Raw genomic sequence first — 22227 nt, forward strand, 5'->3', positions numbered from 1 at the left:
GCAAGAGATGGGGCTTCACTCCCTGAGTCGAAGATCCCCAGGATTAGGAAATGCAACCCACCCCAGGATTCTTGCTTGGAAAATCCCATGGACAGCGGAGCCTGGCAGGCTACGCTCCATGGGGTTTCAGAGTCAGAGGCGACAGAGCACAGTGACCATTCTATATTTCTCTTTCACTCTAGTGCTGATACAATGATTCTAGTGCTGATACAAGTAACTAGCATTACTGAAAATAATCTTCTAAAATGAAGAGTCTTTGTAGTCAATTTATTACTCTGGTCATATAAACCAGAAAAGGACAGTAATAAGCCTCCCTAACACTCGAGAAGAAACTGCAGCTCTATCACTAGTCCCCAAAGTCGAAATTCTAATCTAGTTCCTGAACACTTGTTACAGGATATTTATAAAATTATAAAGTGTCATGTTTTAATTAAAATTACTTTCCCTCTATAAACTACTATGTATTTTGTGCACTATTTGTGTCAGGATTTTACATGGAAAGGACTCAAACCCTGGGCCTCTAATGTCCACCACTAAATTTACTTGGGGTGGAGGAACGGGTGGATGAGTAGGAAGGTCCAAAGTGACTCGAGACCATGGATAGGGAGCAGAGGCACAGTTTAACAAGATAAAAAGAACAAAAAACAGTACTGTAAAAACAAAAAACAGTACCAAAAACAAAAAACATTTGCTGTAAACTCCACTTCTGGGCATGAGGGGCGGGCCCAAGTGGGCCAGAGCAGATACCAGCATGTTCCATCCTTTGGTTGCCGAGGCATTTTGTCAGGGTTTAGAAGTACTTGGTGCTTCACGGGTGGCTCAGATGCTAAAGGAATCCACCCAGAATGCAGGAGTCTGGGTCCACTCCCTGGGGTGGGAACATCCCCTTGAGGAGGGCACAGCAACTCACTCCTGTCTTTTTGCCTGGAGAAACCCATCGACAGAGGAAGTTGGCAGGCCCCAGTTCATGGGGACCCAAAGAGTTAACATGACTGAGTGACGAACCACACATACAGTGTTTCAGGTCTTGAGTTCCACCACTGATTCATCATTAGTTTCAGTAACTATCTGTAACAGTTTCAAAATAAAAGCTGGAAATTCTGTGGGATAATAACCATCAAAAGTAAGGTTTCCTGCTCATGAGGCTGAAGCAATTCAGAGGCCTGGGAACTAAAACCTGGTGTGGTCACAGGGCTGGGGGTAGGTGGCAGTGGGGTGGGGGTTAATGTAGGGTGGTGGCTGGACCCAGGAATATTCCAGGAATTAGAATTATTTAACAGTTTAAGTAAATAAGAACTAGCTTTGTGTGGGAATGACAAGCTAGAATATAAACCACACAACTCTTAGAATGGGCTACTTCATACTAACAGTTCTAAGGAGAAAAATGTCTTGACATTCCATTTCTTCAAGGATAAAGCTTATCAGTCACTGCAGTGGCCCAGCGACAGTGCACCCTGGGGGAATGCAAGATGGAGAAAAGCAGGCACGGTTCTGTGCTTTGGACATTCTGGCCTTGGTAGACCAGGAAGGGCCGCTTGGGCCCATCATCCTCCTCAGCAGGTCAAAATAAGTTTGGGGGATTCTCTCCTGGTTTCAGATCACCCAGTTATTGGTTGAGGACACCAAATTTTATATGGCACTATATTAACATACATAGCCCCCCAGTTAAAAGATACACGCAAATCCTGGTTGAAAGATACTGGGATTTCCTCAGTTGAAAGACACTTAGTGGCACCTCCCTGGTGGTCCAATGGTAAAAAATCCACCTGCCAATGCACTGGACAAGGGTTTGATCCCTGGTCTGGGAGGATACCACATTTACAGGAGGAACAAGCCTGTATAACACAAGTACTGAGCCTGTGCTCTAAAGCTTGCGTTCTGCAACAAGAGTAGCTACAGCAGTGAGAAGCCTGCACACAGCAACTAGAGAGTAGCTCCTGCTGGCTGCAACTAGACAAAGTCCACGTGCAGCAAAAGCAAATCAGCACAGGGGGAAACAGAAAAGACATTGAGTACTGTGCACTGACCAAAACAAGGAGGGTCAGGACTCCTGTCTGCAAGCAAGCCCCTGCCAAGTTTATGTATTTTATGTACAGAATTCATAGCCCCTGCTCACTGCAAGGAGAGAAAAGCCAGTGCAGCAATGATGACCCACCACAGCCAGAAATACATTTAAAAATTATTAAAGAGGGACTTCCCTGGTGGTCCAGTGGCTAAGACTCCATGCTCCAAATGCAGGGGGCTGGGTTCAATTCCTGGTCAGGGAACTAGATCCCACATGCTGCAAGTAAGAGTTTACATGCCACAACTAAGACCTGGCACAACCAATAAATATAAAATTTTTTAAAAAAGTATTAAAGAGAAAAAAAAAAGCCCTTTAATGAGAACTGCATTCGTCTCTATAAAAAGTGTTTCTGTTCCATGCTTTTCATGACATAGCTTCAAATATTTTTGAGAAAAACTTGTATACATCATAATATATAATACTTATATCAATACTTCCTCAATAGAAGGGAATGTCAGCCAAATTACTAGATAATCATTTGATGGTAATTAGGTAGTTTACATTTTGTTTAAACATTGTAATATATTTTCTTTCTTCTGTTGTTCCAGCAAGCTGTCAGATGTGGACAACAAAGAAGACTGTAAAATATAGTCTTGAGAAGTTTATTTTCACCAAAATTATCAACTTTGCACTATTTATAAATACTTCTACATGTATTAACTGACTGAACTCAAGTCCTAAAGAAACTTTCTTCATATTTGTAAGGCATGTACTATGTCCCCTGTCATTACCTTATGTGCATTTTAATCTTACAAGTCTCAAAATAACCTATAGACTAATGTATTTGTTAGTATAAAGCAGGGAAGAAATAGAAATTAAACAGTAAATCTAGGTCAAAACATGTGGACAGACAAAAAGAATGCTAAGGAAAAACTATTGAGAAAACAAAAGAAATAGGGTAGCATGATTTGAGAGACTAGCACTCAAACATGTATATTACCATATACTGAACAGACACACAGTGGGAGTTTGATGTATGACACGGCACCAGAGCCACTGCTCTGTGAAGACCTGGAGAGATGGGCTGGGGAGGGAAGTGGGTTTAGGAGGGAGGGAACCTATGTATGCCTACAGCTGATTCACGTTGATGTGTGGCAAAAACCATCACAATATTGTTAAAAAAAAAAAAACAGCAGGAATTTTACTACAGCTGACAATGAACCATGGAGCATATTACTTATTTCTATAATGTGACATCAGCACTTTAATATCCTCTGGAAAACTGGACTTCTATTTAGTATTTATTACCTAATAAATATTTCCAAACATTAATGTTCATTAGGCTATTGTAAAAATACCTTAGGCAAGAGACAGTAATTAGTAACTAGTAATTAGTTTAGTAAGATAGATAAATGGTAAGCTACTACCATCTTCAAAAACTGTATAGAACAATGGAACATATGGGTACAGCAGGAAAAGGAATGTAACAAATTCATAGCATGAGTAAACATTCAGTGTTTTCTTAAACAGTCTCACTGTTTTTTCCGATGTTTGACTACTGACTCCTTTAGACTTTAAAAACCACCGCTTCCTGTGCTGCCTCTCTGGGCAGGCTGAGAAAAAAAGACTAAGGTCTCCTTCCTTTGATACCAAGTGGTAACTCACCAGAGCAGGTACCTTCTCCTCCTTGCCATCAGTAATCATCTTAACACTCCACGAATGTCACCATTCCTTGTTAGTCAAGCTTTCTCCCCCAACAGCTTGGAAGTCTACCCTGTTCCCACTAGAAAGCTTCAGCAGTTAACATTCTCATAACATTTTAGCATATGGCTATATCTGTCTCAATATCCAAACCAAACTTTGGGTTGGTTCCATCCTGTTCCAGTGGGTGACAGCAAAGTAACAAGAACCAATACATTGGGAACTGAATATAAGAAATTTCCAGTTTTTCAAACAAAAAAAAATTCCCATCACATAATGTGGATTCTAATTATTTCCACGGCTTTCCTGGTGGCCCAGTGGTAAGCAATCTCCCTGCCAATGCAGGAAACATGGGACTCCAATACTCCAGTTGCATGTCTCGAATGCAGGAGACATGGTTGGGGAAATTCCCACATGCTGTGGAGTTACTGACCCTGTGAGCCACAACTATTCGGCCAATGATAAACAAATAATCAAAAAAAGAAAAAAAAAACTTTCAGAATGCTCCAAGCTCAAAAAGAGCTATCACTTTTAACTTTATTTCCAAAGTTTTTTATTTCCTAATTTTTGCCCATTTATTATTCTTATTTTCACTTCATGTAAATTCAGTTCAGTTCAGTCGCTCAGTCATGTCTGACTCTTTGCGACCCCATGAATCACAGCATGCCAGGCCTCCCTGTCCATCACCAACTCCCGGAGTTTACTCAAACTCATGTCCATCGAGTCGGTGATGCCATCCAGCCATCTCATCCTTTGTCGTCCCCTTCTCGTCCTGCCCCCAATCCCTCCCAGCATCAGGGTCTTCTCCAATGATTCAACTCCTCGCATGAGGAGGCCAAACTATTGGGAGTTTCAGCTTCAGCATCAGTCCTTCCAGTGAACACCCAGGACTGATCTCCTTTAGGAGGGACTGGTTGGATCTCCTTGTTCAGGGGACTCTCAAGAGTCTCCTCCAACACCACAGTTCAAAAGCATCAATTTTTCGGCACTCAGCTTTCTTCACAGTCCAACTCTTACATCCATACATGACCACTGGAAAAACCATAGCCTTGACTAGATGTGAACCATGAACTTCCTCCAGGTGTTCAAGCTGGTTTCAAAAAAGGTAGAGGAACCAGAGATCAAATTGCCAACATCCGCTGGATCATCGAAAAAGCAAGACCGTTCCAGAAAAACATCTATTTCTGCTTTATTGATAATGCCAAAGCCTTTGACTGTGTAGATCACAATAAACTGTGGAAAATTCTGAAAGAGATGGGCATACCAGACCACCTGACCTGCCTCTTGAGAAACCTATATGCAGGTCAGGAAGCAAGTTAGAACTGGACATGGAACAACAGACTGGTTCCAAATAGGAAAAGGAGTACGTCAAGGCTGTATATTGTCACCCTGCTTATTTAACTTATATGTAGAGTACATCATGAGAAACGCTGGGCTGGAAGAAGCACAAGCTGGAATCAAGACTGCCGGGAGAAATATCAATAACCTCATGTAAATTAGGCACATGCTATTAGTTTCATCTGGGCACAAAAGAGGACATCAGGAAATATAATTGCTCCACTATGGACAGTGTGGAGAGAATAACTCAAGAGCCAATTATTAGTATATAATCCCAAAATTGTCTGTTCTTTGATTTCATCATGAAAAGAAATTCTTCTACCTTCTTTCAACCTTGGAGAGTCTTTGGTACCTTGCTAGTTTCTGTTATGAAGAACTGAGATGGCATAAAGCTTTGTAGTTGTAAAAAAAAAAAAAAAAAAAAAAGCTTTGTAGTTGTAAGAAACATGATCCATTCAGAGTTATGGAACAAATGATACAAACTTTATTAGAGCACAAGACTTATGATACATTCTGAATAAAACAGAGGCACAACGTAAATGGCAGCAATTAATCTGAAGCAGATACACACACATACTTTTCTGGTCCTTTTTACTAAATTTTCTTCAAGAAAATTGCTCTCTTCAATTTCAAAGAATAAGTTTCCACTGATCATTTATATACAACAGCAATTCCCAGTTAAGGGAGAAAATGACCAGCATTTCCCTGGTATAACTTCTCCCGCATAATCAGTCCCCAATAACCTGTCAACCCTCCTCCCAAGAAAAGCCCAAGTCCTGTAATGTCTAGCCTACCCTTTTCATGGTCAAATGGTACAGCATTCAGTCCTATAACCCAAGGTGGCCTATCTATGGAAGGGCACCCTGAACATTTTAAGAATGATGTCTTAGCTTTTTATATGATTCTCTGTCCCTCACTTATTTTAATTCACACACCACTGCATTTTATATTTTAGTGGCCCTGTTTACCCATGAAAGACAGATATGAATGAAACACAGCTAAGGAAGTCTGCCCCTTCATCTTACTCATTTCTTTGCAGAGACCATTATGAAAGTCTCAAAGAAAGCTATAAAAGCTTTCAAACCTTGCAGAAATGCCATAAAAAATAATGTCAACTTCTCAAGAAAACTAAAGTAATTAAACACACACTGAAGATAATGGGTCATTTCCACACATGTTATTAAGTTAGAAACATACTTAATCTGTAATAATATAGTAGGTTAATTGTTGGAAAACTAAGGACTTATTTATTCCTAAAATGAATTATCTCTTATGTGATCTGTTGTAAGAACTGTCGAAAATTTTACCAAATTCATCACAGCTGTACGGATTCTCCCTGATATGAATTTTGGGGGGAATCTTGAGGAAATATGGTTTTCTTTAATGTGTTTCCAAATTTGGTGTAACTGTACAGTTTCTGACTTGCATGAATCACTTCATTATGTCCAAGGAGTGAATATTTGATGGAAAAAAACTGCACAATATTCATTACCTGTGCAAGCTTGCTCTCCATATAAAACCACTCACGTTTCACAGTTTTGATCTTTGGGTTAAAGCTTCAGTGTGCACATTTTGTGTGGTTTCTCTGAAATACATATATTCTGAAGTCTAGTGCACTCTGAACCCTAGAGAAAGCCCTTGCCCATCCATTTCCAAGACTCCTCTTCACTATGGACTCTTACCTAATACTTCAATCCAAGGTGAAACTTTTTCCACTCCCGTTGCATTTGTAAAGCACTCCTCCAGTTATGTTCCCCAACTTAGACGTTTGAGTAAAATCCTTTTCACAAATACTCTATTTGTGTGATTTAATACCAGAATATATATTTTCAGATACCTAAAGAGTGAGAGGCAATTTTGACAACGATCATAGTCATTGCATTTCTAAGTAAAGTGTTTGGTGAACCCTGAGTCTGAAGCAGTACCGAGAGGCCTTGCCACATTCTGTACACTGGAAAGTTCTCTCTAGGATGGATCATCTGATGGTTGGTGAGATGTGAGCCCTGAGTAAAGGTTCTACACCCTCATGTCACTTGTAAACTTTCTCTCCAGAATGACTTCTTTACTGAATCCTAACTTCAGATTGTCTAAAAACCCTGATGCATTCATTTCATTGATACAGCATCTACCTAGGGAATATTCTCAAGAAGCCAAAAGTGTAAACACCTGAAAAGCCTGGCCACATTGATTGCATTCAGATATTCTCTCCAGTATGGATCACCTGATGTCTTTTTAGGCCTGATTGCCACGTAAAGGATTTGCCACCCTTGTACACTTGTAAGGTCTCTCTATATTATGAATAATCTGATGATGGGAATGATCAGCCCATTACTGAAGCTCTGGCCACACGCATTATATGACCCCCTCCAATCTAGACTGGAGTGACTGACTGAGATCTAAATGTACAGCTTCTCACCAGGATCAATTTTGTAAAAACCAAATGTCTTCCAAAACACATAAAACACGCACTACGTGGGTAAGAATTAGTTCTAATTAATTACCTGATGGTTAGTTACGTCTGAACACAGAATCAAAGCTTTGCCACACCTTGCACATTTCATTTGACTTTTCTGAGTGTCAAAAAGTTGATATACTTTACTGCATTTACTACACTTGTAAGGTTTCATTGACATGGATTCTCAGACGATCTGCAAAGTCATTCCTTGTGACTGAAGGGTTTGTCACATAAATTACATTTATGTAGTTTATCTCCTCTAGGAACCACCTAACGGTCAGTTAAGGCTGAGCAAGCACTAGAAGCTTTGCCACATTCATTTCATTTGTATGCTTTCTATACAGTATGAATTCTTTGATGAATTATAATGCCTGAACTCAGATTAAAGGTGTTGTCACACTCATTACATTCGCACTAAATGTTTATCACAATGTTCCATCCATACATTTTTCTCCACTAAGAATTATCTGATGACTTCTAAGACAGTGTTTCAAATGTAGCACTCGCCACATACATCACATTTCTATGCTTTCTCTCCTACATGGCAGTGAGTTAAAGCTGACTGTTCACTAAGATGTTTGTCATAATTTTTACATTTCTAAAGTTTCTCCCAAGAATGAATTCTAGGATGAACTTCAAGGCTTCCAGTATGACTAAAAGCCTTGCAACACATATCACATTTACATGGTTTCTCCCCAGTATGAATTCTCTGATGAATTCCAAGTTTTGCAGTTTGATTAAATGTCTTGTCATATACATTTACATGGGCTCTCTCCAATATGAGTTCTCTGATGAACTGCAAAGTAAGAGCTGGAACTGAAGACTCTTCCACAAAATTACATTTCTATGCTTTCTCTCTTATATGAACTGCCTAATGGTGAGTTAAGGATGATGATGCACTAAAATGTTTGTCACAATTGTTACATTTGTAAGGTTTCTCTCCAGTATGAATTTCCCAATCAAGTGGAAGGTTTCCATTTATACTAAAGACCTTGCCACATCCATCACATTGATATGGTTTGTCTCCAGTGTGAACCCTCTGATGAATTTTAAGTTGTGTGCTTCGACTATAACCATGGCCACATACATCACATTTATATGGTTTATCGCCAGTATGAAGAATCTGACGAAGTGCATGGCTTGCTTTCCAACTAGAGAGAGAGAAAGAGAAAAGGCCTTTCCACACACATCACATTTACATGGTCTCTGTGCAGTATGAGTTCTCTGATGAACTGCAAAGTAATGCCTGGAACTGAAGACTCTGTCACACAAAGTACATTTACATGCTTTCTCTCCTGTATGAACTGCCTGATGTTTAGTTAAGGATGACCGTATACTGAAACTTTTGCCACAATTGTTATATTTGTAAGGTTTCTGCCTAGTATGAACTCTCTGATGAATTCTAACATATCCCTTTTCAGTAAAGCCACGGCCACATACATCACATTTATAAGGATTCTCTCCAGTATGAATTCTTCGATGAACTGAAAGGCCTGCATTTACACCAAAGGCCTTGCCACACACATCACATTTATATGGCTTCTCGCCAATATGAACTCTCCAATGAATTACAAGTTTTGACTTTTGAGTATAGCCATGGCCACATACTTCACATGTATATGGTTTCTCTCCAGTATGAAGGGTCTGATGAACTGTATGGCTTGATTTTCAAGTAAAGGCCTTGCCACACACATCATATTTATATGGCTTCTCTCCAATATGAATTTTCTGATGAACTGCAAGGCTTGCATTTACACTAAATGCTTTTCCACATATACCACATGTACATGGATTCTCTCTAGTATGAACTCCCTGATGAATTTCAAGTCGTTCCTTTCGAGTATAGCCACAGCCACATACTTCACATGTATATAGGTTTCTCTCCAGTATGAAGGGTCTGATGAACTGTACGCCTTGCTTTTCGACTAAAGGCCTTTCCACACACATCACATTTATATGGTTTCTCTCCAGTGTGAATTATCTGATGATTTTGAAGGTGTGTATTCTGTTTAAAGCAGTGGCCATAAACATTACATTTATATGGTCTCTCTCCAGTATGAACTCTTTGATGAACTTGAAGAGATGTATTTCGTTTAAAGCAGCAGCCACACACATCACATTTATATGGTTTCTCTCCAGTGTGAATTATCCACTGATTTTGAAGGTGTATATTCTGTTTAAAGCAGTGGCCAAATACATCACATTTATATGGTTTCTCTCCTGTATTATTTCTCCGATGAACTGCATGGGTTGCATATCATTAAAGGCCTTGCCATATATGTCACTTTTATATGGTTTCCTTCCTTTTATATGGATTCTTTCCTGTCTAGGGAGTTTTGAGTCCTGAAGAAAGGTTGGGTCACACTTATTAGGGTTTTTCTTGTGTGCTTCCTGGTCTGGTGCCTGTTCTGAGGGATGCGTGACAGCACTCTCATGTTTATGAGAAATGCCTCTGTGGACACTACGAGTTCTCTGAGGTGGCAAACCTGAGGCGCTACTGTTGATATTCGTCACAACTTGACTACATTCAAAAATTGTTCCTTCAGATTGAACTATCTGCAATTCATCTTGAAAGCTTGATTCACGCCTTTCAACAGACTTATTTCCTGTATTATTTCTACTCTGATGATCTCTTCTATCAGTGAGATTTCTATTATGGGATATAGACATTCCTTTGTCATTTCTTTCATTACCTGTCCACAGACTCTCAAAATCATGCATAGCTTCCTGTATCTTCCCGAGGAAGTCATCTTTGATTTCATGGCTTTCAGCTCTTCCCAACATCACTTTTTGAGTAATTTCTCCTTTTCCACTGTTTCTTGTTCCTTGTAATTTATTGACCATATGCATTTGAGACATATCTACAAGATACAAAGAACTGCAGGTATCCTACTAATTACAATTCATAAATAAATAATTTTATGTTGAACACATACCAAAACTCATACCCATCCTGACAAAATTATGAATATTCCCAAACATGATCTTTAAAACATAAGAAACAATAAAGGCATTGATCTCTGTTCTTTCCAAGGCAAATCATTCAAAATAGCTGTTATCCAAGTCAATGCCCCAACCATTAATACCGAAGAAGCTGAAGTTGAAAGGTTCTATGAAGACCTACAAGACCTTTGAGAACTAACACTAAAAATGAATTTCCCTTGCACCATAGGGGACTGGAATGCAAAAGCAGGAAGTCAGGAGATACCTGGAGTGACAGGAAAGTCTGGACTTGGAGTACAGAATGAAGCAGGGCAAGAGCTAACAGAGTTTTGCCAAGAAAAGGCACTGGTCACAGCAAACACCCTGTTCCAACAACAGGAGAGACGACTTTACACATGGACATCACCAGATGGTCAGTACCAAAATCAGATAGATTATATCCTGTGCAGCCGAGGAAGGAGACGCTCTACATGTGGTCAGCAAAAACAAGACCGGGAGCGAACTGTGGCTCAGATCATGAACTCCTTATTGCCAAATTCAAACTTAAATTGAAAAAACTAGGGAAAACCATGAGACCATTCAGGTATGACCTAAATCAAATCCTCACGATTATACAGTGGAAGTGACAAAGAGATTCAAGGGATTAGATCTGATAGAGTGCAAAAGAACTAAGGACTGAGGTTCGTTACATTGTACAGGAGGCAGTGATCAAGACCATCCCCAGTTTAGACAGCATATTAAAAAGAAAAGACATTACTTTTCCAATAAAGGTCCAAGTATAGCTTTGACTAGACAGACCTTTCTTGGCAAAGCCATGGTTTTTCCAGTAGTCACGTATGGATGTGAGATTTGGACCATAAAGAAAGCTGAGCGCCGAAGAATTGATGCTTTTGAACTGTGGTGTTGGAGAAGACTCTTTGAGATTCCCTTGGACAGAGAATCAAACCAGACAATCCTAAAGGAAATCAGTCCTGAATATCCATTGGAAGGACTGATGCTGAAGCTGAAGCTCCAATAGTTTGGCCACCTAACACAAAGAAGTGACTCACTGGAACAGACCCTCAAGCTGGGAAAGACTGAAGGTGGGAAAAGGGGACGACAGAGGATGAGATGGTTCGATGGCATCACCAACTCGATGGACACGACTTTAAACAAGCTCTGGGAGTTGGTGATGGACAGGCTAGAGCCCATGCTTCACAGCAAGAGAAGCCACTGCAATGATAAGCCATGTGCCCTGCAACTAGAGAGTAGCTGCTGCTCACCTCAAATTGAGAAAAGAATGCAAAGCAATAAAGACCCAGTACAGCCAAAAAGAAAAGACCCTGCCTTTGGGTCTTTGGGTGACACAGCACCACTGGAAGGTGGTATACATTTCACACGTTAAAGAATGTAGGAGGAAGCTGGGGAGAAGAATAGTCTCCTGTTAGAGTTCACAAACACTAAACATCTGTTTTCTCACAGAACTTCCCGTTTGGAGCTTCCCAAACACTATGAATGGTCTGGCTTCTTCTCTTGTCCTTGTGAGATCTGACCTCCGATCACACTGTTGATACCTTACAACTCATCTGGTTTCCGGACATTTGCACCTCATTCTACACAATCCAGGGATCTTCCTCTGCTACAAAAATAGAGGTGAGATTCAGATCAGATACAGAAATTCTTTCTCAGAAGAAATGCCATGTACTGTGGCTTCTTCCAAAATCCAACCTCTCCTTTTTAACTAAATGTATGTTACTTTCAACACTTCTGTTTATTCATTTATTTATATTGGTTATGGTGAGTGCTCATTGCTGCTTGGGCATTACTCGAGGTTTGGCAAGTGGGGGTTACTCTCCAGTTACAGTACTCCACTTCTCATTTGCTGTGGCTTCTCTTGGGTGCATGGCCTTCAGAAGCTGTCCCCTGTGGGCACAGTACTTGTAGCTTCTGGTCTCTAGAGTGCTGGTTCAGTAGCTGTGGCACACTAGCTTACTGCTCTGTGACATGTGGGATCTTCCCAGACCAGGGATTGAATCCTGTCTCCTGAAATGGCAGGGGTAGAATCCCAGCTCTTTTATCAGCCAAGAAGTAAGAACATTATAGACAGAAAAACTCTTCACAAATTAATTTACTATCAGCCTTCTTCTGAATGCACAGGGTAAAGCATAATATACATGAATATGCAGTCGTTCCCTGCATGGGGAAGACCCCCGTGAATGAGGGGATGGCAACCCACTCCAGTATTCTTGTCTGGAGAATTCCACAGACAAAAGAGCCTAGAGAGCTATGGTCATTGGGTCCCAAAGAGTCAGATATGACTGGAGTGACTGAGCACATACACATGCAGATATGTAATTACTTTCGAAGAACTAGTGAACCAAGAACAGAGGGGAAGGAAAAGCGATTTGGATATTTCAAAGTTTGAAATCAGGGTTACTTACAAATGCTCAAGCTGTGGAAAAACTCCTTGTGTATCACAGTGGGCAGAGCACCTGAAGAAAGGACAAGCTTATACTCCTGATGCCAATCACGAAGCTTTTCCACCTCTGAATCTACAAGGCTGTGAAGTCAGTCAAGCAAAACAGGGGCTCCCAAGAGACACAGGGAAAACGCAGAGATACCCCAAACCAGATTCCAACTTCACAGGGAAGTGATCCTCACCCACAGACAGCAGGTTCCTGTAGGTCTCCCCCATCACATCCCAGTACAAGGCCCTCTGAGCAGGATCCAGGCACTCCCACTCCTCTGGAGTGAACCTGATGTCCACATCCTCGATGGTCAACTGTGTCTGAAATGAAAGCGCATTTCACTAACAGGTGCTGAGGAGGCTTCTTATTTTTACACAAAAGGAGAATAAGTGAGAGCGATAAGGATCAATTCAGTGGAAGTAATATTCTGATAGATCTATTAAAAGCTATTTGGAACACACTGTTGGTCTCTAATTTCCTGTTTTCTCTTAAGACTATGATATACTCCAATCGACATGAACTTGTCATTTGTGTGGACTATACAGGAAAAACATACAAATAACATTCAACAATGAGTTGCCCCTGTAACAATGAGTTGCCCCTGTAGAAGGGTTACATTTTACACATTGGGTGACATTTAATATCTAGCTGAGTTACAACAAGAATGGTATCTTTAGAGATAACAAAGTCCACAGTGGCTTTAAAAGAACACCAGATCTTACATGTGAAGATGATGACACTATCACACTGACTATAAGGGGTTTCAACACATCCTACACACTAAACATCATTCTAAGCACTTTACACATATGATCTTGTCATCAACATAAAGCCACATTAGAGAAAGATCTGTGTCCATCTTCTGGGGACAAAACTCAGTCACTCTAAGAAATCACTCATCAACAAGTTAAAAAATGAGGCAACAGCCCTTGAGGTCAGGTGGTTAAGTCTGACAAAGAATAAAAAGCTAAGTAACAGAGCAGGAAAGTGCATCCACAAAGAGTTCCCTGAAAATACCTTAAACAAGTTAAAGAAAACTGAAATGTAATGGAACAGTATAAATAGTCACTGTATAGGGTCGCCCTCTCCCACTGAACCCACATGTCAATAATCTTACTACTATTTCCATCAATCAGGTGATGAGGTGGAAAAAACTTAAGGTCATGGAATACACTTAAGATACAAGCACAACTGCTACAAAGCATAAAACATATTTAAGACATGATGCTTTGTAATAAAACCATGGAGTTACATAACCATGCACTCATGCATGCACATGTAAACACACAACTGGTTGAAACAAGGAAGACTGGTCTTTATAGTTTTTTCTTTCATTGAATCAAAATTTACTGAGCAACAACTCTGTGCCCCAAACTTGGAATACAGCAGTGAACATGGTGGAGCTTACAATCTGCCAGCCAGTCAGCCAATTACAGCCATAATTTTAATATTACTATTGTAATAAGTGCTCTGAAAAAGGCCTGGTGCTAAGGGAAGATTTAACAGAAAGTCTTGACCTGCATCGAGAAGTCAGACAAGGTCTCTGTGAGGAAGAAACACTTAGGATTAGCAACATGGGAAATAGAAAAGTGAGGCAAGCAGAGAAAACAGCCTGTGTGCTGACTCTGAGGCAGGAAGATAGTCAGTGAACAGAAAGTCAGCCAGTGTGACTGCAATGTAGGGAATAAAGAGGGGTGATGCCAGGTAGAGGCTGATTTCTGAAAGGTTCTGCAAGGTCTATAGATTTAGGACTTTATTCCAAAAGCTACTGGAAGCCACTGAAGAATCTGCCGGAGGAAAGTTAAGACACTTAGATTGGTTTTTAAGAGCTCACTTGGCTGAGTGTGGAGGTTGCTGATCAGTTGCTCAGTCGTGTCAAAGTCTGCAACCCCATGGACTGTAGGCGCCAGCCTCCTCTGTCCACAGGATTTCCCAGGCAAGAATAGTGGAGTGGGTGGCCATTCTCTCTGGAAACAGTTGCCTTTTGACACATTCTGGGATGACACTCCCATTTACATTTTAATCATGTATATTTCTGCATCTCTGGGACATTAAAAGTGAATCAATTGCACTTCAGTAAGTATGTCAACATTCTATTTCTTCCCTAAAGCTTATTTATTTTGGTTATGCTGGGTCTTCGTTGCTGTGAGCGGGCTTTCTCGAGTTGAGGCTGCAGTGTACGGGCTTCTAAGCAGTGCTTTCTCTTGTTTTGGAGCACAGGCTCTAGAGTGTGCGGGCTTCAGGAGTGATGGTCCCGGGCTCTAGAGCACAGGCTCAGTATTTGTGCCACATGGGCTTAGTTGCTTTGAGGGATCTTCCTGGACATAGGGTGGAACGGTGCACCCTACTTTGGCAGGCACATTCTTCCCCACTGTACTAGGAGGACTCCTCAACATTATTTTATACTAGTTCAAAATAATAAAAAGTAGTATAAGCATAAAGTAACATACAAAAGACTCCAACTACAATCTTTGTAACATACCTATATTTAAAGATAATAATGAGGGCTTCCCTGGTAGCAAAGTGGTAAAGAATCCACTGACCAGCACAAGAGACATGGCTTTGATTCCTGCTCCGGTATGATCCCATATGTCAAGGGGTAACTAAGTCCATGAGCTTCAATTTCTGAGCCAGGCTCTAGAGCCCAGAAGGTGAAACTACTGAAACCAGCCTCCTCTAGAGCCTGTGCTGCAAGATGAGAGAAGCCACCACAATGCCCGCACACTGCAACTAGAGAGTGGCCATCACACAGAACTAGATAAAAGCCACTGCCTCAATAAAGAGCCAGTACAACAAATAAATATATTTAAAAAATAGTAAAATGATTTAATCCTTAAAGTTAGGTATCCAGTTATTAACAAAAGCCAAAGTTTATCTTTTTATTCCATGAACAAAATATTGCATTGAGATTAGGAAAGTTGGGGAATTTCCTGGAGGTCAAGTGGTTAAGTATTCATATTCTATTGCAGGGCTTCAGGTTCAATTCCTACTCAGGGAACTAAGACTCCACTAGCTGCATCGTGTGTCCAGAAAATAAATTTTTTAAAAATGTTGATTTCATAGTTTCATTTAGATGGTATAATGAAACACACCCTAGCCTCGAAGTCTCTTTCTGAACTTTCCATTCCATTCCCAAATTCGTAAGATTTTCAAGGGAGGCTCAATTACTTTTAAATGTACTACACTTCAAGGAGGCTCAATTACTTTTAAATGTACTACACAAAGTCAGAACTGATTTCGCCTTAGTGGCCTCTATCCCTATTTTACAATATACTGTGCATGTTAATACCTGACATCCAGCTGCAGCTTCCTTACCCCGGTTTACAGAGCAGACATTGCATCCAGATGGGCCCTAAGCAATCCCTGCTGCCCAACAGCACTGAGACCCCGTCTCCAACCCGTGGGTGAGAAGCCCTGCCCAGGACAGTGCCCAGGGGAGCCTCCTCACAAGGGCCAGGTCACCGGGTCATGGGGAGATGGGATCTAAGTGGAGACGACAGGCCCTGAGGGAAGGCCCTGGGTGAGTGTGCGTGTACAGGAGTCAGACAGGACACTCCAGAGTCAGACACGATTAGCGAGTCCAAAGACAGGTATTTCAGGAAGGACAGACAGAATCAACTGAAAATACGGTAGGAAATATTTCTTACCTGAGAAACAGCCATTCCTGACTCCTGCTTTTTCCCCTCCCTCCTCTTCTGGGCATCCTCAGGCAACAGGAGTCTTCAGAGGGGTGTCAAGAAAGTGGAAAACATGCTGTTTAATGCTTAGAGTCAACACAGCCCCTTCCTGTGTCCCAACCACACACACAGGGAGGACCTCACCACGTGGAACAGACAGTCCTCTGTGCCCACTGTCTCAGGAGGGACTCAGGATGGTCAACTCCAGCACAGAGAACAACACGGGCACTTTCCCACACTTTCCCTGGCATCACCCTCCCCTCCTGGTAAGGCCTCATGTACATCGCAGAAGGGGGCACCTCAGCTAACCCGACGCTCTATTCACTGCCTCTTCTCCTGGCACGGCTGAACAAGAAGGCTAAAGAGCAGAGACTACTGGGCGTGGGCATCGCAACAGAAACCTGCCCGAGCTGTAAATCCAAGAACACTGAGCATTCAGAATGGAGACAAGAACTTGGTTCTCTTGGGAAAACCTGTCAGCTGCTGCGGACTTTATGCAGTTGAGGGATGGTTGGTAAAGAAGTCACAAGAGAGAGGTCCCATCTCACTAGCTCCTTTTCTCTGTGCTCACAGCTAACTGGCAGATACTTCAGGTCATTATGGGGGTGTGCGGTTGTCAGATGGGGAGGTGTCTCCTTCATATACACTTAACTTCCAAACCTTCTGGCCACTCTAAATACAGTAAACTCATCATACCCTGCTCTGAGCACATGAGCACATGAACTGCTGGAAGGCAGAGCTGCTGTCCAAGATAGCAACTGGTCCCTGGGTGGACAGAGCTTAGTAGACCTGGGGGCTGCAGTGAGCAGTGACACTGCGGACTAAAACAAGGTGATACCTCAAGACACTAAATCTATCGGGCTTTTCAGGTTTCTTCAATCTTTTTGTTTTTGAGTAATGAAGTGACCACATGGGGTAAGGATCAATTAAGAGTTGAAATGTCCAGAACAGATATGGGAACCATCATCACCTACCCTGTCCTCTCTGACTCCCCTGAGAATTCTTCAGCCCAACCCACAGTCCCGGTCCTCACCCCCAGAGTAAGATGCTCCAAGCATCCAGGGAGGAAAAGGTACATGGGACATCCTTCAGTGAAGGGAAAAGAGGAAACATTCCAAATAATCAAAGGAGAAGGGCATCTCTGATGAAGGTGATTAATATAGAGGCAGTTAATCTGGTTAACGCCACATCAAATATCAGAAGGAGATGCGGAGACCTCTCTGGCCCAGACCTGAAGGAACAGAAAGAGCAAGAGCCACAGTGATGTAACGACCAAAGGTAGGAGAAAAAACTAAGATCCGAGACAGAGAAGGTTTCAGTGTCTAAAAACAAGGACTAAGTGAATGTGAGCAGGACAGACTGACCATGAGAATGGGGTCGGCTCCCAGGATGAGGCTGGAGACACTGGCAGTGACCTGAGGAGTCAGGATGCTGCCCTGAGGACACAGGGAAGCCAGCGGATGTGGGAGGCATTGCTTCACATTGATCTTTATTCACAGAAGACGGCTCATGATTCTGACTCTGAGCTTATGTTCCTGCCTCAATCCCACTGTTGTCCTTGTTGCATTGTGGAAAACTGATGCATTTCAAATTCTAATGACAAGTGGCAACTCCCTCAAAGAACTGCCACACATAGTCACACACCCAATTTGGCCAATCATTTCAGGGGTCACTGTTGCTCACCTTCTGGACCTGAGTAAATATCATCAGATCAACTCATAGCTCACTAGTTACCAGACCACATGAAAGAGAGGAAAATGGACTATCATACTACCTGCTTAAATTAGGTCTTGATTCAATAAAAAAGATCACTGACATCCTTACTAAGTACTCATCAAAACAGTCTATAACTATTTATTAGTTATCAAAAAACATTTCCAAGATATAATGTAAAAAGAAGACAGCAAAAGGGCCTCAAATAAATGTGTAACAAACCTAAAGTTAATCAGCTTATTAAAATTTTTTTCATAGAAAAATGTCGATTAAAAGTGAAAGAAAAAACTGTTAATGTAGCATATTTAGAAAAGAATGACTTGAACTAATTATAGGAGACCAAGAAATCTTTTTTTTTTTTTGACACTTAGTTGAATAAACAAGTTTATTTGTAAATTTAGTCAACATACATAATTGGCCTAAAAACTTCAATAGAAGGATAAATTTTAAAACCACTTGGAAAGCCGTCTCTATGAAGTGATTTTCCCAGAACCGATGCCACATGAACACCATTTTAACTGGCAGAGGTTCCATAAGCTGAAGCTGTGTCCCTCCCCCACAGCAAGTTTACCCTAACAATTATAATACAAACCCCACAAGGAAAAAAAGTTCGGTATTGTTTCCTCTTGGTAGAGAAAAGTTCAACCTAGTTATGAGACCAATCACAACACAAAGAAAAGCTGCACTAACTACTGTATTAGTAACAGACGATGCTGGTGTGAATAACTTGTATTATAGTCTAGAGCCCTTATAAATAAATCCCCCTCCCCGTTAGTGTTTGCATTATCAGCTAGAGGGTTAGTTTAACATGTGGTAGAATGAGGACTTATGCAAGGTATAACGCGCCAAGCATTTTGCTACGTAAACAAGTGCAGTCTACTCAGGAGAAAACCAATCGAACTCTAAATTACACACACCTTAAAGACAACACTCCCCACCACATGTCAATGTAAAACATTTAATTTAAAAATGTTGACACTACAATATATAAAATAGCTATTATAAATGCACATAGTGTATTCTATAGCTGCCAGGTTTACTTTTTTTTTTAAGGAAACTGTAAGTTACACTGTGGTTAAGACTTGTATCTTCACCCTTGAAAAAGCCCACATTCTATCACAGTGATGTATGGTCAGACTTAACAGCCCCAATTGTTAAACACTTGGATCAAGTCATAACCAGTTTTATTGCAAAAGGACCCTGTACACATTTATCAATTCTAGTACCTTAATAGCTACCCAACAAGTCATTAACATACAGAAACATGCATCATGAGAAGCAAGAAATATCACCCATCCCTTCTGCATATTAGCAACTTGTCACTCCTGAGCAACAGTGCTCACATCACTGAGGTCTGTGAACAGTCACTTTTCGCATTCATCCTGAGTGAAAGATGGAATGACTTAAGTACAAATGCAACATATTATAAACAATTTCTTACAAAAAAAGTCACAAATTAAACCGAAGTATTTTACAGAATTTACTACAAAACACCATAAAAACTGCCTTCACTTAAGCTCTCTCTCCCCGTATCCGGCGAGCCAATTGGATGTCTTTGGGCATGATGGTGACTCTCTTAGCGTGGATGGCACACAGATTAGTATCTTCAAACAAACCCACCAGGTACGCTTCGCTAGCCTCCTGCAGCGCGCCGATGGCGGCACTCTGGAACCTCAAGTCGGTTTTGAAATCCTGGGCGATCTCCCTCACCAACCTCTGGAAAGGCAGTTTCCGGATCAGAAGCTCGGTGGATTTCTGGTAACGACGGATTTCTCGAAGCGCAACAGTCCCGGGCCTGTAGCGATGAGGTTTTTTCACCCCGCCGGTAGAGGGGGCGCTTTTCCTGGCCGCTTTGGTGGCCAGCTGCTTGCGGGGCGCTTTCCCACCCGTTGACTTACGAGCAGTCTGCTTGGTTCGGGCCATTTTCTTTTACCTAATGCAGAAGTTATAGGCCGCTTCTCCGACCACCGCGCAGCCGCTGCTGCCCAAAGAGCCGCAGGAGCTGAGACAGGGGAAGCACCCCTTCCAACGAACCACCAAACTGCTCTGCGCTTATCAGAAGCAAATAGTTGACAAGAAAGTAGGTACCAAATGAACTAATCTTTAACCCAAGCTACAAAAAGAATTAAATGTAAACAAAGGAGAAAGCAAAAAGGAAAACCACCACTAAGAACATGTTTAAAGTTCCTTGAAACGGTACAATGTAGTAACAGAGTCTGTCAATTCTTGTACCACTTCTCTCCCACAACCTGTACTCCACACCAGAAAAGGGAAGCAGGTGACCCACCTCTGAGAGTCAAGTCACTGCCTTACCCCCCAGTTCAACAGACTCTGCACATGGATTTTATCCTTCAATACAAATAAGCCCATAAGCCTTACAGACGGTTTAGAAATTCTCATCTTCCTCTGTACAATTTAAAGGAAGAAGATTTAAATTTATTTGACTGTAAAGCTAAAAATCAATGTATCATGACTTAATAATCCTTATCCAATCGATTCAGCACTCTTCTGGATCTAGTCCCCTCCCCCACCTGCACACTAGTTTCCACTTCATTGGGTTTATCTGTTTCCCTATTTCTTTCTCCATCTCCCTTCCTCCTCCCCTCTGCTCTCCTGCTGTGCCTGTCCTCCTGTCTAGTTCTTCCCTGACTCCCATTCTGCCTCTCTCTGCCATCTGTTCCCCATAAAGATGCTTACTCTCCAATCTCCCTAATAATCTAAAATCTCCATGTAATTTTGCCTTTCTTCCTCCATCTCTGCCCTCCCTTCCTCCCAACTCTCTGGTACCTCCAAATGCAATGCTTTCTTTCAGCTCAATTTCTTTCTCAGCTCCTCGAATTATTCAGTTCAGTTCAATTGCTCAGTCGTGTCGGACTCTTTGCGACCCCATGGAGTGTAGCATGCCAGGCTTCCCTATCCATCACCAACTCCCAGAGTTTGCTCAAACTCATATGCACCCACTCAATGATGCCATCCAACCATCGCATCCTCTGTCGTCCCGTTCTCCTCCCGCCTTCAGTCTCTCCCAGCATCAGGGTCTTTTCTAAAGAGTCAGCTCTTTGTATCAACTGGCTAAAATATTCGAGCTTCAGCTCAGCATCAATTCTTCAAACGAATATTCAGGATTGATTTCCATTAGGATTGAGTGGTTTTTATCTCCTTGCAGTCCAAGGGACTCTCAAGAGTCTTCTCCAACACCAGAGTTCAAAAGCATCAATTCCTCCTCGCTCAGCTTTCCTTATGATCCAACTCTCACATCCATACATACCTTACTGGAAAAACCATGGCTTTGACTATATAAACCTTTGTCAGCAAATTAATGTCTCTACGTTTTGATATGCTGTCTAGGTTGGTCATAGCTTCTCTTTCAAGGAATAAGTGTCTTTTAATTTCATGGCTGCAGTCACCATCTGCAGTGATTTTGGAGCCCAGGAAAATAAAGTGCATCGCTGGTTCCATTCACTAGTAGTCCCCTTTCTCTGCCAGCAGGATATTGTCTGTAGATCAAGGTTCCAACACTTGTATCCCCTTTCCGGGGTCTCCGTGTGAACTGCCTCTCCCCTGTTCCCCTCTTTGAGGCCGCAGATTTACAGCCCCTCCTCCTTGAAGGCTACAGAAAAGGGCGGCAGAGGATTAGATAGTGAGATAGCATCCCTGGCCTCAACACCACCTCCCTATGTTGCACACATACTGGAGACCTTGATTTTCTCTAAACTTCTCTCCTTAAACCACGGTTACCTTCAAGGCCTATGCTCTTTCATGTTGCTATCTCTTCCCAAGTTCCTCACCAATCCTCTTCATTGCCATCGTTTCTCCATCATGCTTTCTTCAATTTCTAATTCTCTCGGAGTCTCTCTCTCTGCTTCTCCTGACCCTCCTGGCCTCCTATTTGCAGGGATGGCGACTGAATAAGAAGCACCCACCCGCAAGAGCCAAATTCCAGGGGGT

General features: G+C 41.7%; 1 protein-coding gene and 1 long non-coding RNA gene across 2 annotated transcripts; both read right to left on the reverse strand.

The window, feature by feature from the left end:
• Positions 1-5505: 5505 nt before the first annotated feature.
• On the reverse strand, positions 5506-22113 carry LOC139033637 (uncharacterized). Its single transcript, XR_011486164.1, has 3 exons — positions 22018-22113; positions 13083-13209; positions 5506-10360 (listed from the first exon to the last, which is right to left on the reverse strand). It is a non-coding gene; the product is annotated as an uncharacterized lncRNA (long non-coding RNA).
• Positions 19447-20304, reverse strand: LOC139033641 (histone H3.3A). The gene has a single exon (XM_070463089.1). It carries the CDS (start codon positions 20200-20202, stop codon positions 19792-19794), a length of 411 nt encoding a protein of 136 aa, XP_070319190.1. The 5' UTR covers positions 20203-20304; the 3' UTR covers positions 19447-19791.
• Positions 22114-22227: the final 114 nt, after the last annotated feature.

Source organism: Odocoileus virginianus, unplaced genomic scaffold (genome assembly GCF_023699985.2).
Source record: "Odocoileus virginianus isolate 20LAN1187 ecotype Illinois unplaced genomic scaffold, Ovbor_1.2 Unplaced_Scaffold_24, whole genome shotgun sequence".
Lineage (NCBI taxonomy): Eukaryota > Metazoa > Chordata > Mammalia > Artiodactyla > Cervidae > Odocoileus > Odocoileus virginianus.

What these genes read in the sequence shown, in the direction of transcription:
- LOC139033641 (XM_070463089.1), bottom strand. Translation starts at nt 20,202, where the DNA reads ATGGCCCGAACCAAGCAGACTGCTCGTAAGTCAACGGGTGGGAAAGCG.